The sequence below is a fragment of the Colobus angolensis genome, unplaced genomic scaffold (assembly GCF_000951035.1).
Source record: "Colobus angolensis palliatus isolate OR3802 unplaced genomic scaffold, Cang.pa_1.0 Scaffold368, whole genome shotgun sequence".
Lineage (NCBI taxonomy): Eukaryota > Metazoa > Chordata > Mammalia > Primates > Cercopithecidae > Colobus > Colobus angolensis.
Window position 1 is genome coordinate 426,953 of NW_012117021.1, and position 27,474 is coordinate 454,426.

General features: G+C 50.1%; 1 protein-coding gene across 1 annotated transcript in view; it reads right to left on the bottom strand.

Annotated features, from left to right (window-relative positions):
* Positions 1-1,653: 1,653 nt before the first annotated feature.
* KSR1 (kinase suppressor of ras 1) overlaps positions 1,654-27,474 on the bottom strand; it is a 149,242-nt gene continuing 123,421 nt past the window's right edge. The window contains exons 7-20 of the mRNA XM_011953556.1: positions 27,267-27,350; positions 25,721-25,782; positions 25,513-25,619; positions 21,531-21,699; positions 17,594-17,635; positions 17,026-17,100; positions 15,125-15,179; positions 14,291-14,339; positions 13,208-13,587; positions 11,015-11,111; positions 9,683-9,816; positions 8,825-8,956; positions 7,428-7,563; positions 1,654-1,791 (exon numbers count right to left, since the gene is read on the bottom strand). Of these exons, the coding sequence (XP_011808946.1) occupies positions 1,654-1,791; positions 7,428-7,563; positions 8,825-8,956; positions 9,683-9,816; positions 11,015-11,111; positions 13,208-13,587; positions 14,291-14,339; positions 15,125-15,179; positions 17,026-17,100; positions 17,594-17,635; positions 21,531-21,699; positions 25,513-25,619; positions 25,721-25,782; positions 27,267-27,350 (1,660 nt within the window). The remainder of the gene's footprint in view (positions 1,792-7,427; positions 7,564-8,824; positions 8,957-9,682; positions 9,817-11,014; positions 11,112-13,207; positions 13,588-14,290; positions 14,340-15,124; positions 15,180-17,025; positions 17,101-17,593; positions 17,636-21,530; positions 21,700-25,512; positions 25,620-25,720; positions 25,783-27,266; positions 27,351-27,474) is intronic.

Consider the following 27,474-nt stretch of genomic DNA (forward strand, 5'->3'; position numbering starts at 1 on the left):
GGGGGCCTCAGAAGCTTTCTTGGCAGCAGGTGGCAGACAGGCTCTTCCCCTCGCTCTCATCAAGAGCAGCTCCACATTATGGGTTTTATATAGCGGGACTCTGCGGGAGATTCCACTTTTAGAAAGTGTCCTTTTCCTTAAAGTTTATAACTGGCCGGGTGCAGTGGATCAAGCCTGTAATCCTAGCACTTTGGGAGGCTGAGGCAAGAGCATCACTTGAGCTCAGGAGTTTGAAACCAGCCTGGGCAACATAGTGAGACTTCATCTCTATGTGTACAACAATTTTTATTTGAAAAGCTTCTCAGAAAGGTAAAACTATTCTTAGTTTGCAGATTGTACAGACACAGGTGGCAGGCCATACTTGACCTACAGGCTGGACTCCTGGATGAATGAATCGACTCACTTTCTACATGGCTGGGCGCAAAAATACCAGAAGACTATTTCATGACATGTGAAATCCCAATTTCCAGCATTAAGCCTTACTGGCACACAGCCAGCTCCCTGGTTTATGCCATCCATGGCTGCTCCCGTGTTGCGATGGCAGAGCCAAGATGCTGTGGCAGAGATGGTGCTTGGCACACTGCCAAAGTCGGCCCCCAGAGTGAGGACTTGAGTTGCCCTCTTGGCCTGCAATGCCTCCAATATTCACCTGGCCCCTTACAGCAAGTTTACCCGCCCTAGACCTGGCCCAACCCCTGGCCCAGAGAGTTTTGAATGATGCGGAAACTGAGGCCCAGAACAAGAAAGGACTTCCCAGGTTCTCACAGAGCATTCGTGACAGGGCAGAGGTCTCTTGTGAGTGTTCTAGCAGAGGTAGCCAGAGGACAAAGGAAAAAGGGAATGAGATAGAATGCAGGAGAGACGACAGTGGACATCACCCCCGCACCAAGGGGTGCAAAGGGCTGTGTGTTAAACCAGGAGGCAGACAGCTTCTAAACCCAAGTGACTGTGGTCCCCATAAGAGGTGGCTGGCTTCTTGTGTTTCGGTGGGTGCCATTGTAAGCAATACTGGCTCTGCTTATTTCAGTGAAGCTTATAATACCACATCGCTCAGACTTCTAACTGACCCCATCTTGCCCCTCCCTCGGCAGAGCCTTCTAAGTCCTGGCTTTTCACAGCCGCAAACTGCAGGTGCTCACCTGTCAAAGGGAGTCTCCAAAACAAACGTGGAAAACAAAATCCTGGTATCACTTGGGCAAGGGGACTAGTCACCTCGGGTGACCTACTGTGTGTATTCCTCAGATCAAAGTCCTGGGCAGGGGCCGAGCGTGGTGACTCATGCCTGTAATCCCAGCACTTTGGGAGGCTGAGGCGGGTGGGTCACTTGGGGTCAGGAGTTCGAGACCAGCCTGGTGAATATGATGAAACCCCGTCTCTACTAAAAATACAGTAATTAGCCAAGCTTGGTGGTGGGTGCCTATAGTCCCAGTTACTCGGGAGGCTGAGGTAGGAGAATTGCTTGAACCCAGGAGGCGGAGGTTACAGTGAGCCTAAATCACGCCACTGCACTCCAGCCCGGATGACAGAGCAAGACTCCGTCTCAAAAAAACCCCAAAAAACAAAGTCTTGGGCAGAAAGAGCAGAAGGTGCCCTCTAAGACCCCAGGTGAGACTGCGAGGGCCTGGCTGGCAGTCTGGCTCGTGGAAGAGGCACTTACTCAGCTGACTTCCAGAAGTGTCCAGGGTGGGAGAGCCGCCGGTTCAGCTTGGGAAGTTTCTCCAGCATGTCCATCAGCAGGCTGAAGCTGGGTCTCTCCTGCAGGTTGAAAGCCCAGCAGGCCGACAGGATCTCCTGCAAATGGAGCTGCCATCAGTGGTGTGTGAGCTGGCTGGGAGGGAGGGGACACACAGGAGGGGCACTCCACAAAGGGTCCCTTTGATGTTCTCAAGTACCCTCTAGCTGGCGGCCCCCTGAACACCCTGCTGACATGAAGGGGTGAGAAGTAACTGGGTTTCAGAGAACCACTCATGTTTCTAGTTCAACATGGAATGCACCAGGTTACCTCACCTCCTTACTTCTTAGATCCATGCCCACCCCAAAATAAGAGTAACCACGATGAACAGACCAGCAATGGGAAAGAGATCAGAAATGGGGCTGTTGGTTTTTTGAAGATGCAAAGTGCAAGGTACAATGTTCGCAGGTGAAATGCAAGATGCTCAGAATATGTGCAAGCTGGGGCTGCAGCGGAGGAGGGAGCCTCAGCATTACTAGAACGGCGGCTGGAGTGACAAGGAAGACTCAATATAAGGGTAGCAGCTAAGAGTCAGCAGAACAGCTGTCCCGATAGCCCCCAGAGCAAAACCTTTCTTGCTGTGGCATTTTGCTGCCTACTCTGAGGATCCACGTGTGTACCAGCACAGCCCTGCAGCCTTCTGATTCAGAGCTGCCTGTGTGGAAAGGCCTATTTCTTGCACATATGACCAGGCAGAATACAAACACCCACACAGACTCAGCAACTCGGGCTTTTGCTCTTAAATACAACTGGACCCCATGGGGTTGCCTGCTATATCAGGAAAACCAGAGAGAGATAGAAGATAAGCAGATCAAGACACTGTCTCTGAAGGATAGGGGGTGTACATGTGTGTGTACATTTGTATGAAGCAGCTACTCTATCCATAAAATAAGACCAGGCTGCAATAAAAAAGAAATCAACAAATAAGAATGTGCTTGAAATGAGAATATAATTTCTGAACTGAAACACTGAAAGTGCTGGAAGTTAAAAATCAAGGAAATCCCCCAGACTGTAGGTTCAATTCTAGATAGGGATGGAAAATACAAAAGAAGGTAAGAGAAATGTAGGCTCACTAAGAGGAACCAAATTCTGTCTAATGGGGATTTCCACAAAAGTAAACAGACTACTGGGCAGGAAATTAACAAAGAAATAATAAAAGAAAATTTACCAGAAGCTGTCAAAGGTAGCAGCTGTCTTCAGCTGAAAAGGTCCAATAAAGGGACCTCACTAAAAACAGTTAAAAAAAAAAAAAAACAAACTCTACCCTCAGATATATGTTTATGAAATTTCCCTATAGCAGGGATAAACAGAAAATCCTAGATACTTCCAGAAAGAGTAAGATAGGCATCCACAAATGGCTGAGAATCAGACCAATACCAGACTTCTCAGGAAGGCACTGGACACTTAGTAGACAGCAGGGCAAAATCCCTGTGTTCTCAGGGAAAATTATTATGAACCTGGAATTCTACTCCTGATACGACGATGAAATAATAACTTTTTTAGGCATGCAAGGATTCAAAGATTATCTCCCATTCTTCCACTGGGGGGCAGTTTCTTCAGGTTTCACTCGCAGTTTGTTTGTTGGAGTGCAAACAGAGGGCAAGACATGAGACATGAGGAATAGCGCAACTGACCCAGGAGTGAATGAAAAGAAAACAGAAGGGTAACAGCTGTGCAACAGGCCTAACATCCCACTGATTCCAATCACAAGAAACCAGTGGGCTCTGAAAAGAATGGAACGAATTCCACTCAGGAAGCAGAATGCAGAAGCTGAAAGACCTCAGGAATATGAGAAAGGTGTTTGTTTCCTTTCTCAGCAGTAAGAAAAGGCAAGAAGGGGGAAAAAAAGGCAATTAGAAACTACAGGAAAAACCTAAACTGCACAAGAAAGCCATGGTCCAAATATGAAGCCAACAAAATTGTGAGCCTTTGAGTTATTGATGAAGTGGAAGAGATGGACCCACAAAGAAAATGTAATCCCAGTGAATTACTTGACCAGTGGCTAATAGCACTTACAGTCTACTACAGTAGTGTACACACTGTTCATCATCTTCTCACTTTTAGCCTCCATTAATAGGCACAGCATGGAAGATTTAATCATGGCCAACTTAACAATAAGTAATGGAAAACCTGACCAAAGTGGTGCAGCAGAAAGAACAGAGTGCCAGAGTGAAAAGCTGACAGACCCAGATGACGCCTTTGGAGAATGATCTAGGGTGAGGGACTGCTGGTTTTCATTAAGAACCCTCTGGTCTTTTGATGTCTTCCCATGTGTATGGACCCTCAGATACGATGACTAATAACTCACTGGCTGCCTCAGCACATAAAGCAGTGTCTGGTGGTGAACTATACAGCAGTGTGGCTGAAGAGACAGAGAAAGGTGCCACTCAGAGGGCACTCCCAGCTTTTGTCTATGACAGAAAATAATTTTATTGCATTGACCAATGTTCCCCTACCCCTAACAGCAATGTGTTAAAAAGGGAAGGCAAGATCGGACAAAAGAAAGGGAACACCTGTGAGCCACAAGCTGCTGCCGGAGCATCTGCTCTGTCCCCACTCCCCACGCCCTGACCCCAATCTGGTCTCAAAACAACCATCATTTTGCACTAAAAGAAATCCTTCCAATTAGTTCAGAACTCTGGCTGTGCTCTAGAATGATCTGAGGAGCTTTATTTAAAAATAAAAAATTAAAAAAAAAAAAACAACAACTATGATCTTATTCCCATCCCAGGTCAATTAAATTGGTACCTCTGTTGGGGAGGCCTTAACCCTTGCACTTTTATAAATCTCCCAGATGATTCCAACTTGCAGCCAGTGCTGAGCCCTGACTCCCTTGCTGCCCTTTGCTCAGCCCTGCTCCAGCCTTCGCCTCCCTGAAGATGGCACTTACCATTCTCTGCTCCAAGATGCTAAGTATGCAGAAAGGAAACAAACTGTTGCCAGGAGGGCAGAATGAAGAGTATCTTTCCTCTCAGACACAACAAACATACATAATACTCCGGTTTATACAAAGATCCTTGCTAACTCTATTGTAAAGAGAGGTGAAAACTGGAAAGAATCCCCATGTCCAGTGACAGAAGTAGTTACATTACGGTGCAGCCACAGGACCTAAGGGCAGACAGTCTTAACAATAAGGATCTGTTAATGATTTGAGGTAATGAGCATAACAAAATGTCATGTGGAAAAAGTCACAATAAAAAAAATCAGCTAGGTTTTATGACACGTGTGTCTTAAATATTTTTTTAAAAGACTACGCCGGGCACGGTGGCTCATGCCTGTAATCCCAGCACTTTGGGAGGCTGAGGCAGATGGATCACTTGAGGCCAGGAGTGCGAGACCAGGCTGGCCAGCATGGTGAAACCCCATCTCTACTAAAAATACAAAAATTAGCCTGATGTTTTGGTGCATGCTTGTAATCCCAGCTACTTGGAGACTGAGGTGGGAGATCACTTGAACCCAGGAGATAGAGGTTGCAGTGAGCCAAGATTGTGCCACTGCAGTCCAGCCTGGGTGACAGAGCAAGACCGCCTCAAAAAACATTTAAAAAGACTGGAAGGCAATGGTTACTTCAGCTCCATCTGAGCTGCCACAGAGCCCAGCCAAGGAGGCTGCAGCCACAGCCAGGAGCCCAAAACCAGTATCTTGAGCCCACTGACAGTTGCAGGAGGCAGACAAAGAAGGGTCCCCGGAGAATCTCTGTCCCACCCCACAAATGTTTACGCTAGATGTTTTTGTGCAGATGAGGGTCTTGCCTGGGTACACCCACAATGGACTGGAGACCCATATGCACTGGGGGAATAGGATGGAGCCACCAGGAATTCGCACCTTATGCAGGGGGAGGAGCCTGGTCTCTTCAGTTCGTGTGTGGTGGCCTGATATGCAATCTGTGAGATGGGAGCCTGTTGGGAGGACCCCCTCTTTTTTGTTGAGAGCTTTCTTTTAATGAATTCCGCTCTCATCTTTCAGTGTGTCCATGTGCCTAATTTCTCCTGGTCATGAGACAAGAACCTGGATTTTAGCTGAGCTAAGGAGCAAAAAATCCTGCATCACCACCACACCCTCCTAAGGTGTCTGAGGATGCACCAAGGTGAAAGTGGTATTTAACTGGCCTTGGCCCAGAAGGAGGCCAAGAAGGACAAGCCTGAGACTGTCAGAGAGGTGCTCATCACCCATGGCCCTTGCCCAGAACCCCAAATGAAATGGTATCAACTGGCCAAAGAGAAGCCTGCTGTTAGTGTTGTTAACTAGCATTTTGGTGTTATCTTTGGAGGGGCATCCCTGTACCAATATTTTGCACTTCAACAAGATGAAATACACTACTGTGGAATAAAGTAGATCAAATATAATGTCATCTTGAGTGAGCCTTCTGAAGATGCCCTAGCTGCTTGCCACCAGTCGATTGAGAAAAATATTGCAATCTATTAAGATCTTGGAGGAAGATGAGGTTGAATTCATCACTGTGAATTTGCACACAGAGTCTGCAGACAGACAGTGATCCTGCCAGCAATGTTCATGACCTTAACAAGAAGCTTACAGCCTGTTTAGATCTTAGCCTGCACAACTGCTGGGTGGTCCCTCTGAAGACTTCAATTGTTATGCTGCCCAAATACTGACTGGAGTTGCTTAACATCAAGTCTGTTTTGTCCCAATCCTATCTGATTCATGGACACATGGCTATCACGGATGGCACTGAAAACACTGAGCCCTGGAGTTTCTTCATATATCACTGTGCCCGGATAAAGGAAACTGAAAGCTGTCAGAATCAAAATAGAGTCACTAATGTGAAGGAAACTCTGACAAATCGGGCCTGGGAAAGCCATGAAGAGAGGCTTCTTGAGCTTGTATGTCTGATAACAAAAACTATCACTAAAGACTGCAAAAACTGCAACCTTGTATGAAGGCCATGGCAACCTTATACAAAAATACTCCTGCAAGGACATCTGCCCCAAACATCCTGTCTAACCCTGGAATGACATCACTCTTGTAAGTGATCTTTGCCGCCAGGGAAAACGAAATATTTCAAAACAATTATGTAATCCTCTTCCTTTTTTCCTTTACCTCCCTGAATAAGCAAGCCATTCACCATGGCATGCATATTCCCAGTGCAATGCTCTATTTCTAAATAAACATATTTTGACAGCCTCTCTTAGTTAGCCTGACAAAACTTACAAACACAGAGAAACCATTAAGGAGAAACCACGCAGAAATGAGAAGTCAGCAACTATAATTAAGACTTGGTTTTTTGAAAACAAGTTTGCTGTGGAAACTTTGATTTGTTCTTAACAGTCAAGAAAAACATTACGGGGAAAGATTTAATACCACAGCATAACACAACTATTTATATTTTGAGCAGTGATTTTTTTTTTTTTTAAATCTTCTTTCATGTAAATAATATGGGGCTTTACCTTCATCTCATAAATCAACGAAAACCATTATCTTTAAGAAAAAAAAAAAAGACTGAAAGGAATGAAAAAGGTGAGCAGTGGGGTAAGGATGGATATTTTCTTATTTATGCCTCCCTGTTCCTTCCCCATTCCTGGGCAGTGCGTATCATTTTCATCTCTAGCTAGACACCTGCAGGTGGCAGAGCTCCTCACCGACCTCATTTCTCAGGTGGGTGAGTGAAGGGCGGCCACGCCACGTGCCCCACCCTGCCCTCAGCCCTACTGCCCCACCCAGGGCAGGTGCTACTTACACTGACTTCCTTTCCCAGGCTAACAGAAGCCAGGACACGCTTCATTCCTTCCCCGCTTCCAATCTGCCAGATGGATGCCTCTGCAGCCTGGTTCTTCAAGGGCCAGTCTCTTGCTTGCAGCTCATACCAAACAGTTCTGCGGAGACCCAGCCATGGCCGTGAGCTCCTGGGCCACTCTGCCCAGCTCACACCCAGGGGCTCTTGCAGCCATAGCCCAGCCAGAGGATCACGACCCTTCTTCAACCGTCCTCACCCACTTGGTTTCAGGGGATGCTACAATGGCCTCCTGGAGGCTCCTCCCAGCCCTAGAGGACCTGGGCTCTGTGCTGTTGTGGGGTGGGAAGTCTGAGACAGCGCAGGCTTGACTGGAGCATTGGTGGTCATTCTGACCTCAGCACAAATCCAGCTCTGCCACCTTCTAGCTGCAAGATCCCAATAAAACTGCTTCACCTCAGTGGGGCTAATGTCTCTTGTCACAGGATTGTTTGAGGAGTACTAAAGTGCCAAGCCCAGCACCTGGCACACATGGGTGCTCAGGGAAGGATACAGTTAAAGGTCAGGGAGGAAGGATGGCGCCAAGGCCACCCCACTGGGAAGGATACCCAGAGACAGCACAGGTGACCGGGGTGGTGAGCCTTCCTTGGCCTCTCCACATCCCCTTGGCTTTCTTGACTTAGGATGGGACTTTCTCCATCAGACCCACACTGTCCAGTGTGGAAGCCTCTTGCTGCAGGGGGCTAATGAGTGATTGAAATGTGCACAGTTGAATGGAGGGATGCTCTAGGCAGAAAACACACACCAGATTTTAAAGACTTAGTAGGAAAAAAGAATATAAAATATCTTACTAATTTGTATATTGATTACATGTTGAAATAATATTTTGGATATATTGAGTTAAATAAAATATATAATTTTATAATATATAAACAGGGGAAACTAATTTCAACCATTGCTTTTTTAATGTGGCTATTAGAAAACTTTGACTTCTATATCGGGCTCACATTCCATTGCTACTGGTCTGCACCCAGGTCTTTGTGGGGTAGCACAGCCGGTAGGACACCCAGCTTCCCCAGACTGGGAGGGGCAGTTCTCGGTCAGCTGTGGTGAGCATCCTCCCAGATCAGCGGGGTGGGACTGACAGCCAGCGTTAAGCACTCTACACAACTACCTGATTTAGTCCTCATGAAACGACCTTGCTGGGAGGAGCTATTCCAGAAGGCCAAGGATATAGTCACGCACTCAACAAGTGGCAGAGTCAGGACTCAAGACCAGGTTGATTTTTATTCCAAAGCCTGGGTTTTCAACACCTAAAAGCACGCCTCCCTCTGCCCCTCAATGGCCACTAGGGCCCTCTCTTTTGGCCACACTTGGCCTCAGGGCACCAGGGGCCTACTCACCCAAACGCATAGACATCAGCAGCTTTGGAGAATGGCAGCTGATCCTCGTCCTTCCCAGGGGTCATCTCGCGTACGATCTCAGGGGCCAGATAGCACAGCCAGTCGTGGGACAGCTTTAGCTGGTTCTCACGCCTGGAGACCAGGAAGCCGGGACAAGGACACAGACCTTTCAGCAGGCAGCAAAGAGGCCTGCCTGGCACAGGCAGGGCCAGCAGAACACCCACACACAGCTTCGAAAACACACCCAGACCCAGCACGCTGACCCTGCACTTGGGGAAGGCACCAGTGCTTTTGAGGAATTCTACAAAGGAGTCATGACCGGGTGTTTCTAGAAAAGCAGGGCAAAAATAGATAAATATTGATAGGGAGCTGTTGGTGAAGGTGCCCAGCTCCCTCTGCTGGAGAATGAGGCGCCTCTCTAATCAGGAACCCCGATCTGCCCGTGGATCTCAAACTTGCCTGGGGCTGGCCTTGCAGCCTCGCTGCCATGTTCCCTTTCGGGGTTCCCCCAGATGCGAGGGGAAGGGCCTTTCTCCCTACCAATCCCTTCAAGATCTGGGGAAATAAAATTTGACGTTCTTCCTCATCATGGGGAAATGAATCCTGGTTCCTTGGCCAAGCTGGTGAACAGCCAGGGCAAATGTGAGTGTGGGGACCTGGTTTCCGTGGAAGTCAGCCTGAGAACCCAAACGTGACCCAAATCTGATTCTGAACCAGAACTACAAGGGCAGGACCAAAGCGACCTGGGCTTCCCTGCAGGGAAGACTGCAGCTCAGCAACAGTGACAGTGCTCAGACCTCAGCCCCGCTCTTCCCCACCCACACCCACATCCCACCCAGACACTCAAGACCAACTCACCGTCCCTCTCGGACCACGCCCGAGATGCCAAACAGCCCGAAGTCTGTGATGACCACCTTGCCATTGTCATAGAAGACATTCTTAGATTTGAGATCTTTGTGTACGATGCCCTTGGCATGAAGATATCCCATGCCCTGGAGGACACGTCAGGAGGAGTGAAGATATGCGATGACAGAGCTGCCACCCTGGGCCGGATGCTTTACCTAAATCCCCACATTTGATCTTCACAATTCCATGCAGTATATTGTCCCCATTTTCCAGAAGAAGAAATCGAGGTTCAGAGAGGGAAAGTCACTTGCCCCAAGCCACACGGCAGTGAAGGAGCAGAGCTGAGATCTGACCCCAGACTGGTCTATGTTCCTTTAATGTGACCATGCTTCTGAACAACCACCTTAAGCATGGCTAAGGTAGGAGGTATGAATAGGGTGATGGGCAGGGAGCCAGGGGGCTCAAGGACAGTGAGATTATCCATGTTCAGTCATAAAGGGCCTAAATGAGCTGGGGTTTTCTGTCAGGATATGCACAGTTGCTCTGTGCTCTCAGGCAGGGCAAGGGCTCAAGGCGGGGGAACAGAGAGGCATTCCCACATTGGGGTCCCCAACTGTGAGTGTTCCTAATATCTGAGCTGTAGTAGAAGGAGCCCTGGACTATAACCGAAATCTGGGGTTTAAACTCCATCTCAGCTCAGATTCTCACTCACTCTGTGGCCTTGGACACAGTGTTCAACTTCTCTGAAGCCTGGTTTCCTCATCTGTGCAGTGAAAACGTGGCAGTGGTTGATTTCTAACCAATGTTCTATTTCAACTGAACACTGATGAGTCAGGTGCATGGAACGTGGGTGACCTGACACAGGCATGATCTCATGATCTCACCCAAGGTCAAGCTGTCTTCAAACACCAGACCCGGGGCTCCTGGGTACCCAACTGCATGGATTATTGCATTTTTAACCTCACACCAATCCAGAGAGGGAGGATATATGAAGACCCCCATTTTACAGGGGAGAACACTGAGGCTTAGAGAGGCTAAACAACCTACCCAACGTCACACAACGGGTGTGACCAGGATTGAAACTGTCTCTAAAGCCTGCCAAGTTTCTTCCCAACCAAGTTAATTCCATCAAGCCTAATCATGTGGACAGTCAGCTCCCAGCTCTGAGTGAATGAGACAGAGACAGGGAGGAAGAGACAGGGTCCCCACCCTCGAGGAGCCTGAGCTTGAGCAAGAGGCAAAGCTGCCCAAACCACTCTAACAGGGGGTAACAGGGTGAGAGGAATAGCCGAGAGCCCTGGAACTGGCCGGAAACCCACCCCCAGCAGCTGGACTCCCCCTTACCTTGATGATCTCCTGAGCGATTTGCCTCGTCTTGTTGATGTCCAGAGATGTCTTGGGGTCCCTCACAAACGAGTGCAACGTCCGCCCCTTGCAGAAGCTGTCAAGGGTGGTAGGGGTCAAACACGGGTCTGGGGCTGGTGCAGCCTGACCCTATCCCTGGTGGAGCCCACGGGGAGAACCGTGCCCACCTGCCTGCAAGGACTCTCTCTAGCCCCTTGACTGTGAGCCAAATCTTCTTTAACCCAGCCTATTCCTGCTGGGGCCTGGCCTGCACGTGCAGAAACACGTGATGCCACGCATGCACACGTACACAAATCCCCATTCCCTGAGAGCCAGTGCCTGCCCATCCTACAACAGGAAACAGCGCATCCAAGCTCTTAGGAACTCAGAGTAGCATGCTTGGTAGCTTCAAGGCAGGACCACTCTGATGGGGAAGAACTTAGCTAATTTAAGGCCATCAGCAGGCAACATCAAGGCTCTGGAGCTCACTGTCAAGAGTCTCATTATAGTTTTCATTTTTTCTTGATCACAGGGTTTTTATTACAATAAAGGAGTGTGCAAGGAGGGAAAGGGGGTGGGGTAGATGTTAGGGGCGTCAGGGTGACTACTGGAAAAGGAGCCTGAGTTCTGGGGTCTCCACCTGCATCAACTCCTAAAACCCCGGGTGAGGAGGGACCCAGAGAGAATGTGGGTCCAGGGGAGCTATCTTAAGAAGGGACTATGTTTTTAGGAAAATATTCTTGGAGTCTCAGAGCCTTCGAAAACTGGATGAGGGGTAGAGAATATTGGTTGGTGCTTTCCTTATCTGTGTCCCACTTTCCTTCAGCGTATTCTAAACAAAGTAAGATTTTTTTGTTAATGAATATTTTCCTGTTTCAGGCAGGCCACAGTGACTCACACCTGTAATCCCAGCACTTTGGGAGGCTGAGGTGGGTGGATCACCTCAGGTCAGGAGTTTGAGACCAGCCTGGCCAACATGGTGAAACCTCATCTTTACTGAAAATATAAAAATTAGGCGGGTGTGGTGGCGCACGCCTGTAATTCCAGCTACTTGGGAGGCTGAGGCACGAGAATTGCTTGAGCCTGGGAGGCAGAGTTTGCAGTGAGCCAAGATCACACCACTGCACTCCAGCCTGGGTGACAGAGCAAGACCCTGTCTTGTTTTTCATTAATTAATTACCGATTTTGTTTTTTATTAACTAATTCAATTTTTTGAGATGGAGTCTTGTTCTGTAAATAAATTATGGGACCACCAGTGAGTTCATGATTATATGACTCTTTCCAACTCTGCTCCACTCCAGGGAGATAATGTTGGTAGTCTGAAATTGACCACGGTGAGAGTATTTACACCACAGGAAGTGATGGATGTTACAAATTAGGGCTTCCCTCCCTACTGCCCCCAAACTGGTTGTTACACATTTACCAGCACACCAGTGAGTTCAGCCTATGTGAGGAGGATATTGTGCAGGTGTTTTCTGAGAGTAGACCTCAGACCCACAGTCGAGTGCAGGAGGCAAGGTGTGAGCCAGCATGATCTCTCCTTTGTATTTTTACAAAAAGGAATAAACACTTTAAAAACGTGAGTATATGCAAATGTCTTCATTTTAACAGAAGGAATGTTAACTGTTTATAGTGTCTCTGACTTTAGGGAGAAGCACTCAGCTGCAATGGGAGAAGACTGGCTTTCACTCCGTACCTTTTATGGACATTGATTTTCTCTAACCTTAGAAAGGTCTCACTCTGTCACCCAGGCTGAAGTGCAGTGGCATGATCTTGGCTCGCTGCAGCCTTGACCTCCTGAGCTCAAGCGATCCTCCTGCTTCAGCGTCCTAAGTAGCTGAGACCACAGGCACCTGCCACCAGGCCCAGCTAAGTTTTTTGTATTTTTTTGTACAGACAGCATCTCACTACGTTGCCCAGGCTGGTCTCAAGCTCCTGGGCTCAAGCAATCCTTCTACCTTGGCCTCCCAAAGTGTTGGGATTATAGGTGTGGGCCATTACACCAGCCCATATTTATTTCTTTTTTAGTGTCAATGGGGCTATGTGAATTGGAAGTTATACCCCATTTTTGGTTTTCTTCTTTATGCCTCTGTTAAAACTTCCACACCCTCTAGGGCATCCACACAAATGGGGCTCCCGGGGAAGGGGGAGGCTGAGCTGGCCATCCAGCGTGAGGTCCTGGGGCTTGGTTACCTGGTGATAATGGCCAGGTGGGGCGGGTTCATGCAGGCCCCCATGAAGAGCACCACGTTTTCGTGCCGCGTCTGCCGGTAGTTCATCACCTCTTTCTTGAAGAGCTTCAGGTGGTCCTGGTTGTGGCCGTCCATCTCCAGCAGGCGAATGGCCACCTCGCCATGCCAGCGGCCGCGGTGCACCCGGCCCCAGCGGCCCTGCCCGATGGGCTCACCCAGCTCTACCTGCTCGAAGGGGATGTCCCACTCCTGCAGGTACACGCTGGTCTGGCTGGCCTTGCGAGAGATGGGGCCCCGCCAGGGCCGGCGAGAGCTTGGCAAGTCGTCCACCTCGTCCTCGTCGTCTTCTGCCTCTGACTTGCCAGCCTCTGGCTCCTCAGCCTGAAAGGAGAGCAGGAAGGAACAGGGATGGGCAGCAGATCTGGGCTCTGCGACATCTCTTCCTTCTCCTGGAGCCTTAGCCAGGTAACAGGGGAGAGAGGCATCCTGCCAGGGGACACAGGTTGTAGTTGCAGCTCTGCACTGGCCTGCTGTGCAGCTCACTTAGCATCATTGCACCTCAACATCCTCATCCACAGTATGTGGCGGCTGGCCCCCGTGACCTGAGGCCCTTCGTCATGCTAATACTCCAATACCTACCTGTGAGCAACATCTAATTGTCTAGGGAAGAGCAAGAGCATCCCTGGCATAGAAGAATTTCACTGCATCCATCCTTCCAGAACTCTTGTTTAAACAGAGTTTCTGACTCTCCCCTGGGCAGGAGTAAATCAGTCTGTTAACATTCTCTAAGCCATAATGCAATGGAGGGATCCAGGCTCAGCTGACACTTTTGTTCAAGGGTCAAGGCAATGGTTCTTGACCCTGGCTACAATCACCTGGGGAGCGTGGGGAAGGCAGAGCTTGGACACTTGCTCCATTACATTCCTCATCGTTCTTCCCTACCATGCACCTCTGCAATGGGTGCCTGGGACAGCCCTTGCCAGGGCCCAGCACCCACTCACTCTCAAGCCCCCTGCACACTCTGAGATGGGGAAGGGAGAAACAAGGGAGGGGCCATTTGTGGACACGTGTGTGTCACCCTCACCTCCGCTTCGTGAGCCTCCAACACGTCTGCTTTCGGCTGGTTGTCGAGCCTAAGAGTAAAACAGGGCTTGTCAAGGAGACCTTGCAGGAGGCCGCTCTGCTCTCAGCTGGCGGGGATTCCCGGGAGAGATCTGAGACAAAGATCCTTACCCTGACTCACACCTGGCTAGGGGAAAGGCCATGTGGATACCGTGGTGACAGGCAAGAGGCTGAGGGCCAGGCCTGCCCGTTGTGCAGCCTCAGCCTTCCCTAGGCTAACTTGAGGGTGGTGGGGGCTGAGAGGTGGGCAGTGATCCCCAAAGCCCCTTTTCAGATGTGACACTGCTACACAGGGTCTCAGAGAACACCCACAGGACTCAGAATCTGACGGCCTCGACTTGGAGAACCAGCTCTATCGCTTCCTAGTGGTGTGACCTTATGTAATTTCTTAACCTCTCTGGGCTGGCTGTATGTTAAGAATGGCACCTACTTTGAGACCTGCCACCACACTGAGGGTAAGATGCGGGAATGTGAGTCGAGTGCTCAGCATGGCCTGGTAGAGAAAGGCCTCTGCACAGGAGTTATTCTTAGGCTTCTCTAACTCCAAGTGCCCTCTATCCACCCTCCTGGGTCCCAAGACTGCTCCAGTTTCACAGGCAGCCCCACCCAATGTTGACCGCACTGATAGAAGGCAAATAAAACCCTCTACGGAATTCACTGGCCCAGAGGGTGAATGAGCCCAGGGAGTTCTGCATCTGGCTGGCTGGAAAGGTAGAGTGGGAGGTGGCCAGGGATGTGGATCCAGCCCGAATAATTCCCCAAAGAAGGGAAGGGGACACAGCCTAGGGATGCCTACCGGGTACCGTCGGCAGCTTCAGGGAGCGGGGCTGCCTGTGCAAAGGCCGAAATGTCTGGAGGAAACAAAAACCAAATACAAAGCATGAGATCGCTTTCCCCTCCCCAAAGAGACATGGTGCTTGAAACCCAGCACCCCTAGAGAGGTTGATTTTCCCCTGAGTGGGCTGCCACGTGTTCCCCAGGCACTTCCACAAGGACCAGCCTGTGATCTTCCATAAATTTTGCAAGGATGCAGCCTCCACAGCACCTGCTTCTGCATACACAGCTCTGTCTCAGAAAGGGGCTCCGGGCAGGTAGGGAGGGTGAGACTTCTCATTACCACCACTCACCTGTGGCCAGCCAAACTGCCCCACACAAACAAGTGGAAAAAGAAAACTGGGCTCTCATTTACTGGACAGGCTGGCTAAAGCTGCTGTTTGGAAGCAGGGGCTGCTTGCGACAACCCTTGAAAATAATGAGATTCTCTCACTTTGGCCAGCAAGGCCGGTGGCAGGATGTGCAGGTGGCTCATTAGCGACACCTGGTGCCTGGTATAGCTGCTGGGGATTTCCAGCACAAAGGCCCTGACCCCTAGGCTTCCGGTATGGGTCACTGGTGGACCAGCTCTCAGGAGAGAGGAAGAAACGCCACATATCAGGGGCCCAAGAGTGGGCAGCTAGGGCTGATCCCTGAGCCTGGGGTGTTCCCAGTTTTAGTGCTAAAAGTCCCATGTCCAGGGAGACCAGAAACGAAGGCTACTCCAGCATGGAACCAAAGTGCTACAGGGAGATTGGTGGCCCCAGGGCTGCCATGGGCCGCTCACTCCCCGCTCTTTTCTGCAAAAAGAGACAGGAAGTGGCAGTGGCTGAAGCTCTCAAAGGCCTCTCTCCTGCCTGTGTGGACAAAGACTCTCCCCATTCAGGCAAAAGACCTCCCTCGACCTTCTTCTGGGGCTTTCTTCTGCCTTTGAAGGTCATCTGAACCACAGGCTGTCAACATCTCTGGGACCTCACAGACTTGGAGAATCTGATAGAGGCCGTGGGCCTTCTTATCAGGGAAATGCACACATGTGCCCAACATCCTGTGCACAATTTCTGGGGGATCAGAACCTTAGAAGCCTCTACTGGTAAGGCCTCCCCTGGACACAGTGTGCCTGCAGACTACCAGCAGGGGCCTGGCATTTCCACCCATCCAACACTGCTCAAATGTTCCACAGAAGGTAAACACACGCCTAAGGCATGAGGGAAGTAGTAAGAGTTGGGGTGTGGTTTGTCCCCAACCCCCAAGTGGGAAGGCAAAATGCTTCTGAAGCCTTATGCTTTTCCTTAAAAGTTAAGAGTGTATCATGCATTCTGCTCCAAAATGTGTCCACGTTTACTTTAATAAAAATGTATTTCCTTGCCCTCCCTGTGACATATCTTAAGGGGAAAATGGACCCTTCTGGGAAAAGAGTCACGTCTTCCCAATGTTTTGGGATAATCCCCTGTGTGCATCCGAGAGCTAGTAACCAGGGAAACCACAACAAAAAACGGGTGTGAAACTGCAGAGGCTGCTCAGCTGTTCAGAGGAAGCCTCCATAAGGCGGGTTCTCAGGGCCCTGACCGCTGCCCTGCACACACCTGAGCAACGCCATGCAGACAGTCCTCTAAGGACTCACAGATGCTCCAAGTCAGCCCCCTAATGGAGCTGGCTTAGGGAATAGAAAAGCCTGGAGTAACCAAGATACTGTGACTTCAAGACAGTCCTGTTCAAGGGCCAAGAAAAAAACAGCTACAGTCTTTGTTTTAAACACCATTACGCTCATCACCTTCAGTTACAGTAAAAAGCACTGATCTCAAACACTTTAGGGGCAGGAATGAAAAGGTTGGTACACAGTAAGTGTAGAAAACAATTTTTACAGAAGGGACTCAATGTATTGACTTACTGAATTGAAAGTGTTTTCCTTTAAACTTTCTGCAATAAGGAGGCATTTCCAGCAGTGGCCAGCAGATGGCACTGTGTGGTAAGGCACAGAAAGGTGAAGCCCACTAAGTGAAGCCCGCAGACCTTCCCACATGGGTTTCCACTTCTCTAAGACATTGTGCATAAGCTATCCTCTGGTTATTGCGTAAGGGAGGAACATGGTGACAGATGCTCATAAAGCATTAGCAAAAAGTCCTCTCCCCATTCTATAAACCCAGGTTCCAGTCCTGCTTCTACCATCTCCTGGCAGTGTGACCTTGAAGAGGTCGCCTGCAGTCTCTGTGCCAAGAGGCTGGACAGGATGGATTCCAGGGTCCCTCCCAGCAAGAACTTCTCACATTAAGAGGCCCACCTCCAGGGCACTTGCCCTGCCCCCTTCCCATCCCCCATGGGCAGTCAGCTCTCAGAACAGGTGGAGGGAGACTCAAGTACCTCCAAAGGCACTCCCAGGGAGAGGGCGCCCAGGTGGGGTGGACAGAAGGGGTCACAGCAAAGGGCAGTTAATGGAACCATGCAAAGGACTCACCTGGAAAGATAAACTGCTGTCTATGATGAATGAAGTAGGCAGCTTTAAACAGAAGAGGAGGTGAGTCACACACACAGAACGGCCAACGCAGGAGGGAGGAGCGGAATTGCAGGTACTGGCTTGGGAGACAGGGACTGGTTATTGGGCTGGGACAGCTCTACGCTAGATGGACCTGGCAAGGACAGGCCAAACCATGCAGGAAGGAGGAAAAGAGCTGGGAGAAAATGGGCCCTGGCAGGAGCCCGCAGGACTAAAGGGGTTTGCACTGGAGGATTAGGCATTCCAAGACCCCGTCTCTCGTCACCAGTGCTCTGCGAAATGCATGTGAGCCCAGAAGGGCAAAATACAATGGGAGAGAAACAGTGATTCTGAAAAGTTTAACAGTGTTATGTACGGAAGAATGGCCTCCTCCCCTTGAGCCCCACCTGTACCTCCAGAGTGTCTCAACCTTACCACTCCCTACCCCCAGTTTTTTTTCTCTCTCTTACAGGGTACTAAAAAGGATACACTGGGGTTCTGGAAGCTGACAGCATGTTCCAACCTCAATTCTGCCACATAACTAGGCTCTGGGACCTTAGGGAGTTGGCTAACCTCTCCAGCTGTCTCACTGTCAAATGGGGGTATAAATACAGTCATGTGCCACAGAACATGTTGCTTTGGTCAACAAGGGACCACATACACAATGGTGGCCCTGATCATAATGCAGTGGAAAAATTCCTCTTGCCTAGTGATGTGGTAGCTGTGGTAACAGGGCAGCGCCATGCATTCCTCACGTGTTTGTGGTGACACTGGCAGGAAATAATCCACGGAACTACAAGCTGTATAAAAGGATGGCATGCACGATTATGCACGGTAGCATCTTACTTGATAATGAGAATAAACAACTTCATTACTGGTTTATGTATTTACTATATTGTACTTTTAATCATTTTTAAAAAGTTTTAATTAATTAATTTATTTTTTGAGATGGAGTCTTGCTCTGTTGCCCAGGCTGGAATGCAATGGCACAATCTCGGCTCACTGCAACCTCCGTTTCCTGGGTTCAAGTGATTCTCCTGCCTCCGCCTCCCGAATAGCTGGGATTACAGGCGCCCACCACCACGCCTGGCTAATTTTTGTATTTTTAGTGGAGAGGGGGTTTCACTATGTTGGCCAGGCTGGTCTTGAACTCCTAATCTCAGGTGATCCGCCCACCTCGGCCTCCCAAAGTGCTGGGATTACAGGCGTGCGCCACCACGCCCAGACTTTTAATCTTGATTTTAGATTATACTTGTTCTACTTATAAAAAAAAAAAGTTATCTGTAATTTAGTCTCAGGCAGTTGCCTCAGGAGGTATCCAGAAGGTGGCACTGTTATCACAGGAGATGCTAGCTCCATGTATGTCACTGCCCCAAAGACCTTCCGGTGGGAGAAGATGTGGAGGTGGAAGAGTGATATTGATGATCCTGACGCTGCACAGGCCTAGGCTAGTGTGTGTGTCTTAGTTAACAAAAGAGTTTAAAAAAAATTAAGAATTTTAAAAATAGAAAAAAGCTTATAAAAATTCAAAGAAAAATGTTTTTGTACAGCTATACAATATGTGTTTTGGGCTAAGTGTTATAACAAAAGACTCCAAATTAAAAAAAAATTTAAAGATTATAATGTAAAAAAGTTGTAAGCTAAAGTTAATTTATTATTGAGGAGAATATTTTAAAATAAATTTAGTGTAGCCTAAGCGTATAGTGTTTATAAAGTCTATAGTAGTGTACAGGAATTCCTCACTCACTGACTCATCTAGAGCAGCTTCTAGTCCCCTACAAATAAATAACATTTTATTTACTGATTTATTTATTTAGAGACAGAGTCTTGCTCTGTCACCTGGGCTGGAGTACACTGGTGCAATCTCAGCTCACTGCAACCTCCACCTCCTGGGTTCAAGCAATTCTCGTGCCTCGGCCTCCTGAGTAGCTGGGACTACAGGTGTGCGCCACCACACTTAGCTAATTTTGTATTTTTAGTAGAGATGGGGTTTTGCCATGTTGGCCAGGCTGGTCTTGAACTCCTGGCCTCAAGTGATCCGCCTACCTCGGCCTCCCAAAATGCTGGAATTACAGGCATGAGCCACTGTGCCCAGCCGTATTTTCAATATTTTGTGCTGTATATTTACTGTAGCTTTTCTGTGTTCAGATGTTTCAATACACAAATATTTAGCATTCTGCTGCAATTGCCTACAATATTCAGTACAGTCACATGCTGCATAGGTTTGCAGCCTAGAAGCAATAGGCTACATCACACAGCCGAGACGTGTGGAGGACTATACCATCTGGGTTTATGTAAGTACACTCTATGATGCTCACATTACAATGAAATTGCCAAATGCATCCCTCAGAACGTTTCCCTGTTGTGAAGCAGCACGTGACTGTAATCTTTTCCCAGGTTTACCACTGAAGTTTAAGTGCAATGCCCCTGCACAGCACAGAGGAGGGGGACGACAGGAGGCTTGCCTTCTCCAGCTGAACTACAGGGCCAGTGGGGCAGGCAGTGGGGGTTATAGGGGGAGGGTTGACCCATTGGTGCTGCCATGACCAAAGAGATAGGATCTTGAGAGAGTAAGGCCTCTGTGCAGGGGACAATGAAGGCCCAGTCTGGAGACATTCAGGGAAAGCAGCAAGGGTCCAGCTGACTGTGCAAACAGAACTTTTTCTGTGGCTGCCGTGTTTCAAACACACCCTTTCCATTTACAAAAACCCAAACTGGGAGGTTTAGCAAAAGGCACAGTTTCAGGGCATAATAAAGACAGAGCAGAATGGGAGAGGAGGTTAATCAAATGGGCCATCACTCAATGCAGGGAGGGGAGGGGCGTGCTCAGGACGGCGCGTGCATGTCAGGAGATATCCAGCCACGTGCGTACTGAGGTGAAGGCAAAGAGAGATTCCTACAAGATCTCTGTCTCCACTGTCCCCAAAAGAAGTCCCAGGAGAAGCTCCCTGGCTTCCTGCTGGCTGGGTACAGCTCCAGCTGGGGCTCCCCTGGCACAGGGAAAGCTGTGGCTGTCCTCATGGACCTGCAGCTCCAGAGGCCAGAGACAGGGGCCTGACCTGGACTCTATGGGCTGGTGACAGCCGGTGGCTGGGTCCGGAGCAAACAGGAGTGTCACAGCCACCTTCCTTCCTCTGGGACTGCAAACTGTAATAAACTGAAGGCTGAGACTGACTCTGAGGAGCTGCCAGAGAGGCTGAGGCAGCAGCTCAGTTCCAAAATGGGCAGGTGGCCTTCACTCTGCTGCTTGGAGAGGCAGACACCCCAGGGCCAGCAGCTTAGGGCAGGAGAGGCTGGAATCCTGACCTCTCCTGACAGACACCAGGCAGTGAGCTGGGGTGGAGCCTGGCTCAGGTCTACTCTGCTGTAATCTCCTGTGGGACTCAGTGTCTTCAGCCACACAATGGGAACAACCTAATTCCAACTTTACATGGTCACCTATCTTATGGAAAGGGAACGAGAGGTCTCCTTGAAGGAGCTTACCCGGATCACGAGTGGGAAGCAGCAGGACCCCACCCAGATTCCCTCTCTGAGGCCTTCTAGCTCCCTGCATTGCTGGCCATGCCTCCTGGGAGCTCAGAAGCCAGTCCCGAGACAGTGAGCACTGCCCAGGAGAGGCCACCCCATGAAGAGGAGGGCAGCATGGGGATTATGTTGTGTCAGACGGACTTGGGTTTGATATCCATTCTGCCACTTACAGGCTGTACAACTCGTGGCAAGCCCCTCCCTCTCTCTGAACCTTAGTATTCCCATCTGTAAAACAACAGCATCAACATCAGAGCTATTGTGCTTCGGGCACCTGGCAAGTGCAGCTGTTAGCTGTGATCATGTCTGACCTTGAATCTGCAGACCTTGGGTCTGCTGAGAAGGGGATCTGTCCGAACCCCTGAGAACCCAGAAAAGCCTGGAGATGTGGTACCTGGGAAGTTGAACCTGCTGTCCCGCTGGCCAGGTGAGGGATTGGGGGGCGTGGTGGCGCTGGATGGGTTGGATGATGTTGGGAAGGGCGCCGGCGAGGAGGGTGTGGAGGAGGTGGTGGAGGAAGGGTTGCTGCTGGAGTCCAGGTGATTCATGGCTGGAGGGTGCTCCTGCAGGACCAGAGATATTGGGAGTGGCAGGGCTGTCCTGGCCCCACCTGCCTCCCACCGGCCACACTCTCCCTTCCCCATCTGGAAAGGAAGCAGTCAGCCCAGGGAATCCTCAGGGTCTGACATTTTATGCATCTAACATTTGAGGAAGGGCAGCACACAGCGGCCCTCGCCTCAATGCCCATTCCCCATGGGGCTCCTGCTCAGCTTTCTGATTTCAGCTCAAGCACACTCTTCCCAGAAGCCTTTCCTGCACCCTGGCTGGGACCACGCTCCTCCTCTCCATCCTGGCACGGCTCCCAGCAGTTTTTCATCAGGGCACCATGTCTACTGCAGACGTCCCAGACACTTTCCTGACGGAAGACTCTCCCACTACCTCATGTGTTGCATGAGGCCAGGGTGATCATTACATACTCAGTGCCTGGCTCTGAGCTGGGCACACATTAGGATTTTATAATGAATTAAGTTCAGGCTCTGATAAATGTTATATCATGTCTGCTAAGCACCAGGCACTCTGCCAGACATAGGGAGACCAATGATAAACGAGAGGTATACAGACCTTTTCTTTGGAAATCTGGCTGAATCAAAGGCACTGGGAAGTCTTAGAGTCAAACTACAAAACCCTGAAAGAGGTGATGGCTTGGGCTGGTGCGGTCTGCCATTTTGGAGGGGTAAGAATTCTGGAGCTGGAAAGAACTTTCCAGAAGATGACCACAGGAGTTAGTTTGTCAGGACAGGCCGGTTCACTCATGTTGTCCCAACTTAAATGTTAATGTCATCCCTTCCACACTCAAAGCAAGCATGCTCCCCCTGCTAACGGATCACATGAACCAGTGCTTGCCATGGGAAACACATGTTTGGTGGCCAGTGAGACACCCTCAGGAGACCCTTGGACACAACACAGAGGACGCTGCACCAGGGAGGAGGGGTGCTCCGTTTCCTGTCTTGTTCTGTCTGAGAGAAGGCCTCGGCCTGAACTGCTATGTCTTTATTGCTTCTCCAACACTGACTCATCGCCCATTCAACAGAGTGAGGGCTTCAAGCTCCAAGCCTTAAGCAAGTGTGATAACCAGATGAAGCTTGTAACTTTTTGGTTTTAACTGTGCTTGTTTTAATGATTACCTTCTATCTGTAGGGATCATGGTTTTTCCAATTATGATAGTGATGATTACATACAAATGAAGTGTTGTAAGTATTAGCCCAGGCGGTATCCGGTTAAGACAGAAACCATAAAGATGGTTTGCAGCTTTGATGAAGTTTGGGCGGCACTGATTATCAACTCAATTATCAACTCAATCCACACTACGTACCACCACAGTCCCACTGTAGAGCTCAGGGGAGCAGGGCCCAAGGAAGCCAAAGGCTTTGCCCACGGTCATGGGAGATGGGCCTGGCATGATCCCAACTCCAGGATGCCTTCTGGCCATGGCTCCCCAGCCACAGCACGGAGGAGACCCCTGAGAACAGCATGAGCATCTCACAGCTCTGAGCAAGACAGCTCTTAAAGGTTGGGTCATTTGTCCTTAAAGGTTGGGTCATGTGTAACATGGGGATAACAGCTGCCGGATCACAGGGTTGTTCAATCATTCAACAATCAACATGCTGGTTTCCTGACCACCTATTGTGTGCTTGGTGCCAATGAGAGCAAGACGGCATCACTGGGCCCTCAGGGAGCATCTGTGCTGAAGGGGAATGGGGCGGGCAGGGGTGGAGGGGCAGGTGGTGGGAGAAGAGGTCGAAGATGAACAGGATAAACACACCTCTCAGCACCATGTGTGGCCCCTAGTGAGAACTCAGTAACAGCTCATGTTATCATAGCGACCTTCAGCGGGACCCTGGAGGGCCGATGCTCTCAGAGACGAGAGGCCTTTGGCACCACCACTGTGTGGGCTTAGAGGCCGAGGAGGTGCACGCAGGAGGGGCTCATGGGGGAGGTGGAACAGAGTGCTGTGAGGAGGGCTGAGGGGTGGTGTCCAGGTGGGTGGAGACGCAGGAGTAAACATGATGGGCAGGGGGTCGTGCAGGACGCATAGGGATGGGGGGTATGCTAGGCGTAGCTGGAGAGGAGAGGCACGGGCAATGATGACATTGTTGGCAATGGGGGCAGGGGGCACTGCATTCCTGCTGAGGAACTGATCCTATCTGTGACGGGCTGGGAAAATAATTACTAGTTGATGGTATGGTACCGCTCCCTACAAGTCCATGAACATTCTCTCTTTACCCTTCAAATACCCTGTGAATGAAGCATTAGTAATTCAATGTACAAAGCAGAAAGTGAGGCTCAGAGAGGTCAAGTGGCTCACTCAAGGTCATGGAAGCAAGAGAGGAGTTGGGACTCAAAGCCAGGGCTGGGCAGCTGTTGTGGTCTGAATGACTGTGAACTCCCACAGCTCACATGCTGAAACCCTAGCACCCAAGGAGGTAGTATTGGGAGCTGGAGCCTCTGGGAGGTAATTGGGTCATCAGGGCAGAGCCCTCAGGAATGGGACTAGTGCCCTTATGAAAGGGCTCGAGGGATCTTGCTGGGCCCCTCCACCATGGGAGGACATGGCATGGGTGACATCTGTGAGAAGGTGGGCCTTCCCAAGACATCAAGTCTGCTGGTACCTTGATCTTCCCAGCCTCCAGAACCATGAGAAACAAATTTCTATTGTTTTTAAGCTACCCAGTCTATGACATTTTGTTATGGTAGCCTGAACAGACTAAGACAGGACCCTATCATCTTTCCCCTCTTCCTCCCTATTCCGGGTGAGAAGCCACCACCAGAAGGAAACGAGAGGCAGGAGAGAGGACAGGTGCAGGCCCATGGCACAGTCAGGTCTGGGACAGCTGGCCTTGTTTGACAGTAAGAGGTGGTCCTGACGGCTCTCCCAGAGCAGCCCCTGAAGCTGTACCTTTAGGGTCCCCAGTACAAACTGGCCACATTGCCTGTCTTTCTCTTCCAGCCTGAGCCACATGGCCAGTCACAGCCATGGGGCAACTGGGCACATGCTCCTCATCGGAGGGGCACACGCTAAGCCCCTGCTCTGGGGCTGCAGGTAAAACACACTTAAAAATACACAGCCAAAACCACAGCAGCCAGCAGCCTGCAGCCAGCCAGGATGGGAGCTGCTGTCAGAAGCCATCAGCACTGGCACCTCCCAGATGCCAGGCACACCTGAGCAAAGGGGCCAATGACAGGTATGCCAACCCTCCTGGGGGACACAGGTTTTGCAGACTCTGTCTAGCTGCAGAGGACACCCGTCTGCCTCAGCAGAGAAGCCTGACCTGGCTATGGATGAAAACGCACTCTTTGTATTACTTTTGGGTATTCCTGTGAGGGCAGCAGAGCCTTGCGTGGTGGCGGTCATGGCAATTGCTTTAATGAACAACTGAAGGTGTATCTGCCGCACTGTGACTAAGGGCCCAGGTTTTGCGGCTGGGTGGCTGCCGAGGCTACCACTCTGGGTTTGTATCTTGCTCTCAGGGGATGCTGTGCTGTTTTCTCACCTGTGACATGGATCAGTCTGTATCCTTCAGAACTACTGTGGGGCTCAAATGAAACAGCAATGGAAGTTGTTCCCGGTACACGCTAAACACACAGGAAGTGTTAGCTCAAAGGAGAAGGGACTGGGAATCACGGCTGTACCACCACAACTTAAATGTAAAGCCTCCTAGTGGCTCAAGATATGATTCCCAAGGCCACCCTCCGGCCACAAATCTGAGACTGTGGTGTCACATCCCACTTCCCCACTGAGCCTCTGAGGCAGGGGTGCTTTATAGGAAGGACGTCCAGTGGCAGAAGGGGGTCCTCCCCAGCATTACCCAGCATACCTTCTTTGTCAGTGCTTTGGGAAGGGTTCCAAAATGGGGTTCGGTTGCTCTGTCTACCGGGTTGTTGATGTCCGAGGGGACAGATTCTGTCCTCCGAAGCCGAGTTACTGTTTGAAAAGAGGGAAAACTCATCACCAGGGAACAGGTCAAGCTAAAGAAAGATTCACTGAAATCCAGAAGGCAGAGGAGAGGAAGGCAGAAAACTCACATGGCAGGAAGGATATTCTACAGGCAGGGGCTTCTTTGGTACATTTGTTGTGACACTTCAACCTGGTAAAGAAGGGAAGGTTAGAGTGTGGAGCGCCACATGTGGGGCTCGGGCACACATGGGTAGCTCTGTGTAGCATTCACTCAGGACTGTCTCCATTTCCACAAACTTCTCAACAAACGTTAGCTCGAAAGTAGAGAACACCATGATATTAATAGTAATAGCAGCTGCTACACTGAGCTGCTGTGCTGAGCATTTACCACGTTCTGCTGTCATCTACCCATCCTCACAGCAAAGTAGGTCTCGTGATGCCCACTTCGACTTGCCCCAGGTTGCCCACCTATTTTTCTTTTGTAAAGAAAAGGAGACCCTCTACCCATACTGAAAAAGCTCAAGACAAATCTGAACTTATAAAAAAAGAAAAAAAAAAGATGAATTAGACAGGCAGTGTTTGCTTTACCAAAGAATCCCAGGGACTCAAAGGGCAGCACCTCCGGCTACATTTGTGCAATGGAACGTGCGGTCTGAGGGTCAGCCCCAGGCCAGGATTGGAAAGAACTGGGTTCTCACTGTGGTCCTGCCTTCTGCACTGAGTCCTAGATTTCTCTCTAATGGGCTGAGGGTGCCCTATCAACCTCATACTGCATCGCAGGACAGCCTGAGCTCAGAGGTCATCCCGTGCTCTCCACGTGATGGGAACTAGAGGTCCCTAATGTAAAGCCAAGTGGCCAGGAGCCACAGGAGACCCAGACTAGAGAGAGAAGTCAGCAACTCCCTAGAGGTCAGGAGAGTCGCCGGGAAAGTGATGGGTCCAGCTGATATGCACAAGACCCACCATCTACAGTGTGACTGGAGCCCAGATGCAATCACACACACTAGCTCAGGTTCTCAGGGCCATCCCCGTGGCTGATGCATACATTAAAAATCAGGCCCAGAAAGGTCAAGGGCCTTGCCCCAGGTCATACAGCAATGCAGGGGCAGACTGGGCTGGACACCGAACCTCTAAGGCCACCCTGCATTAGGTGAGGGCAGCAGGACAGCAGAGGACACACTGTGCCCAGCCCACACTGTTCCCTATCCTTGCCCTTCCTTCCCACCAGAAACCACAAGGCATGAGAAAATAAAGTTGGACTTGTACAGAATGTATACCCTGCGCTCACTCTCCCCGTCCGCAAGCCAACTCCTTGTTTTTACCATCACCTGTCTGCCTCTCGAGGGCTACAAAATGTAAGGCTAAACTTCAGAACTCCTTACAGGTCCCAGAACAGTCCTCATATTCCTCCGGGCCTTAGTACAAAACGCTCCCATGGCCTGGAATTCTCTTTCCCCCTTGGTCTATCTTGTAAACTTCTATTCATCCTTCAAAGCCCACCTCAAGTATTCCCTTCTTTGCAGAGTAACTTGCTTAATCTCCCTGAAGAGGCCTGATCACTCCCTGGTGTGCTGAATAGGACTATGAATAGCAAGTATAGGGAAGTGTGTTGGAACTCTGACTTACTAAACAAAAAGTGTCTGCTCCTCCCACCCCCACTCCTCTTCCCATCACCTGCAATGCTTGCACTTCACTCCAAATATCATGCTCTTCTGGCACACGTGGCAGACCTGCGACAGCCAGGACTTGGTGGAGAACCTGCAGGGGCCAGACACAGGCACATGCTCGCACTGGCTGGGAGGCCAAGGCCCAGACACAGAAGGGTTCCCATGGAGCTCCAGGGCAACTGGGAGTCTTGGCTCCATCCCAGAGCCCCATGGGC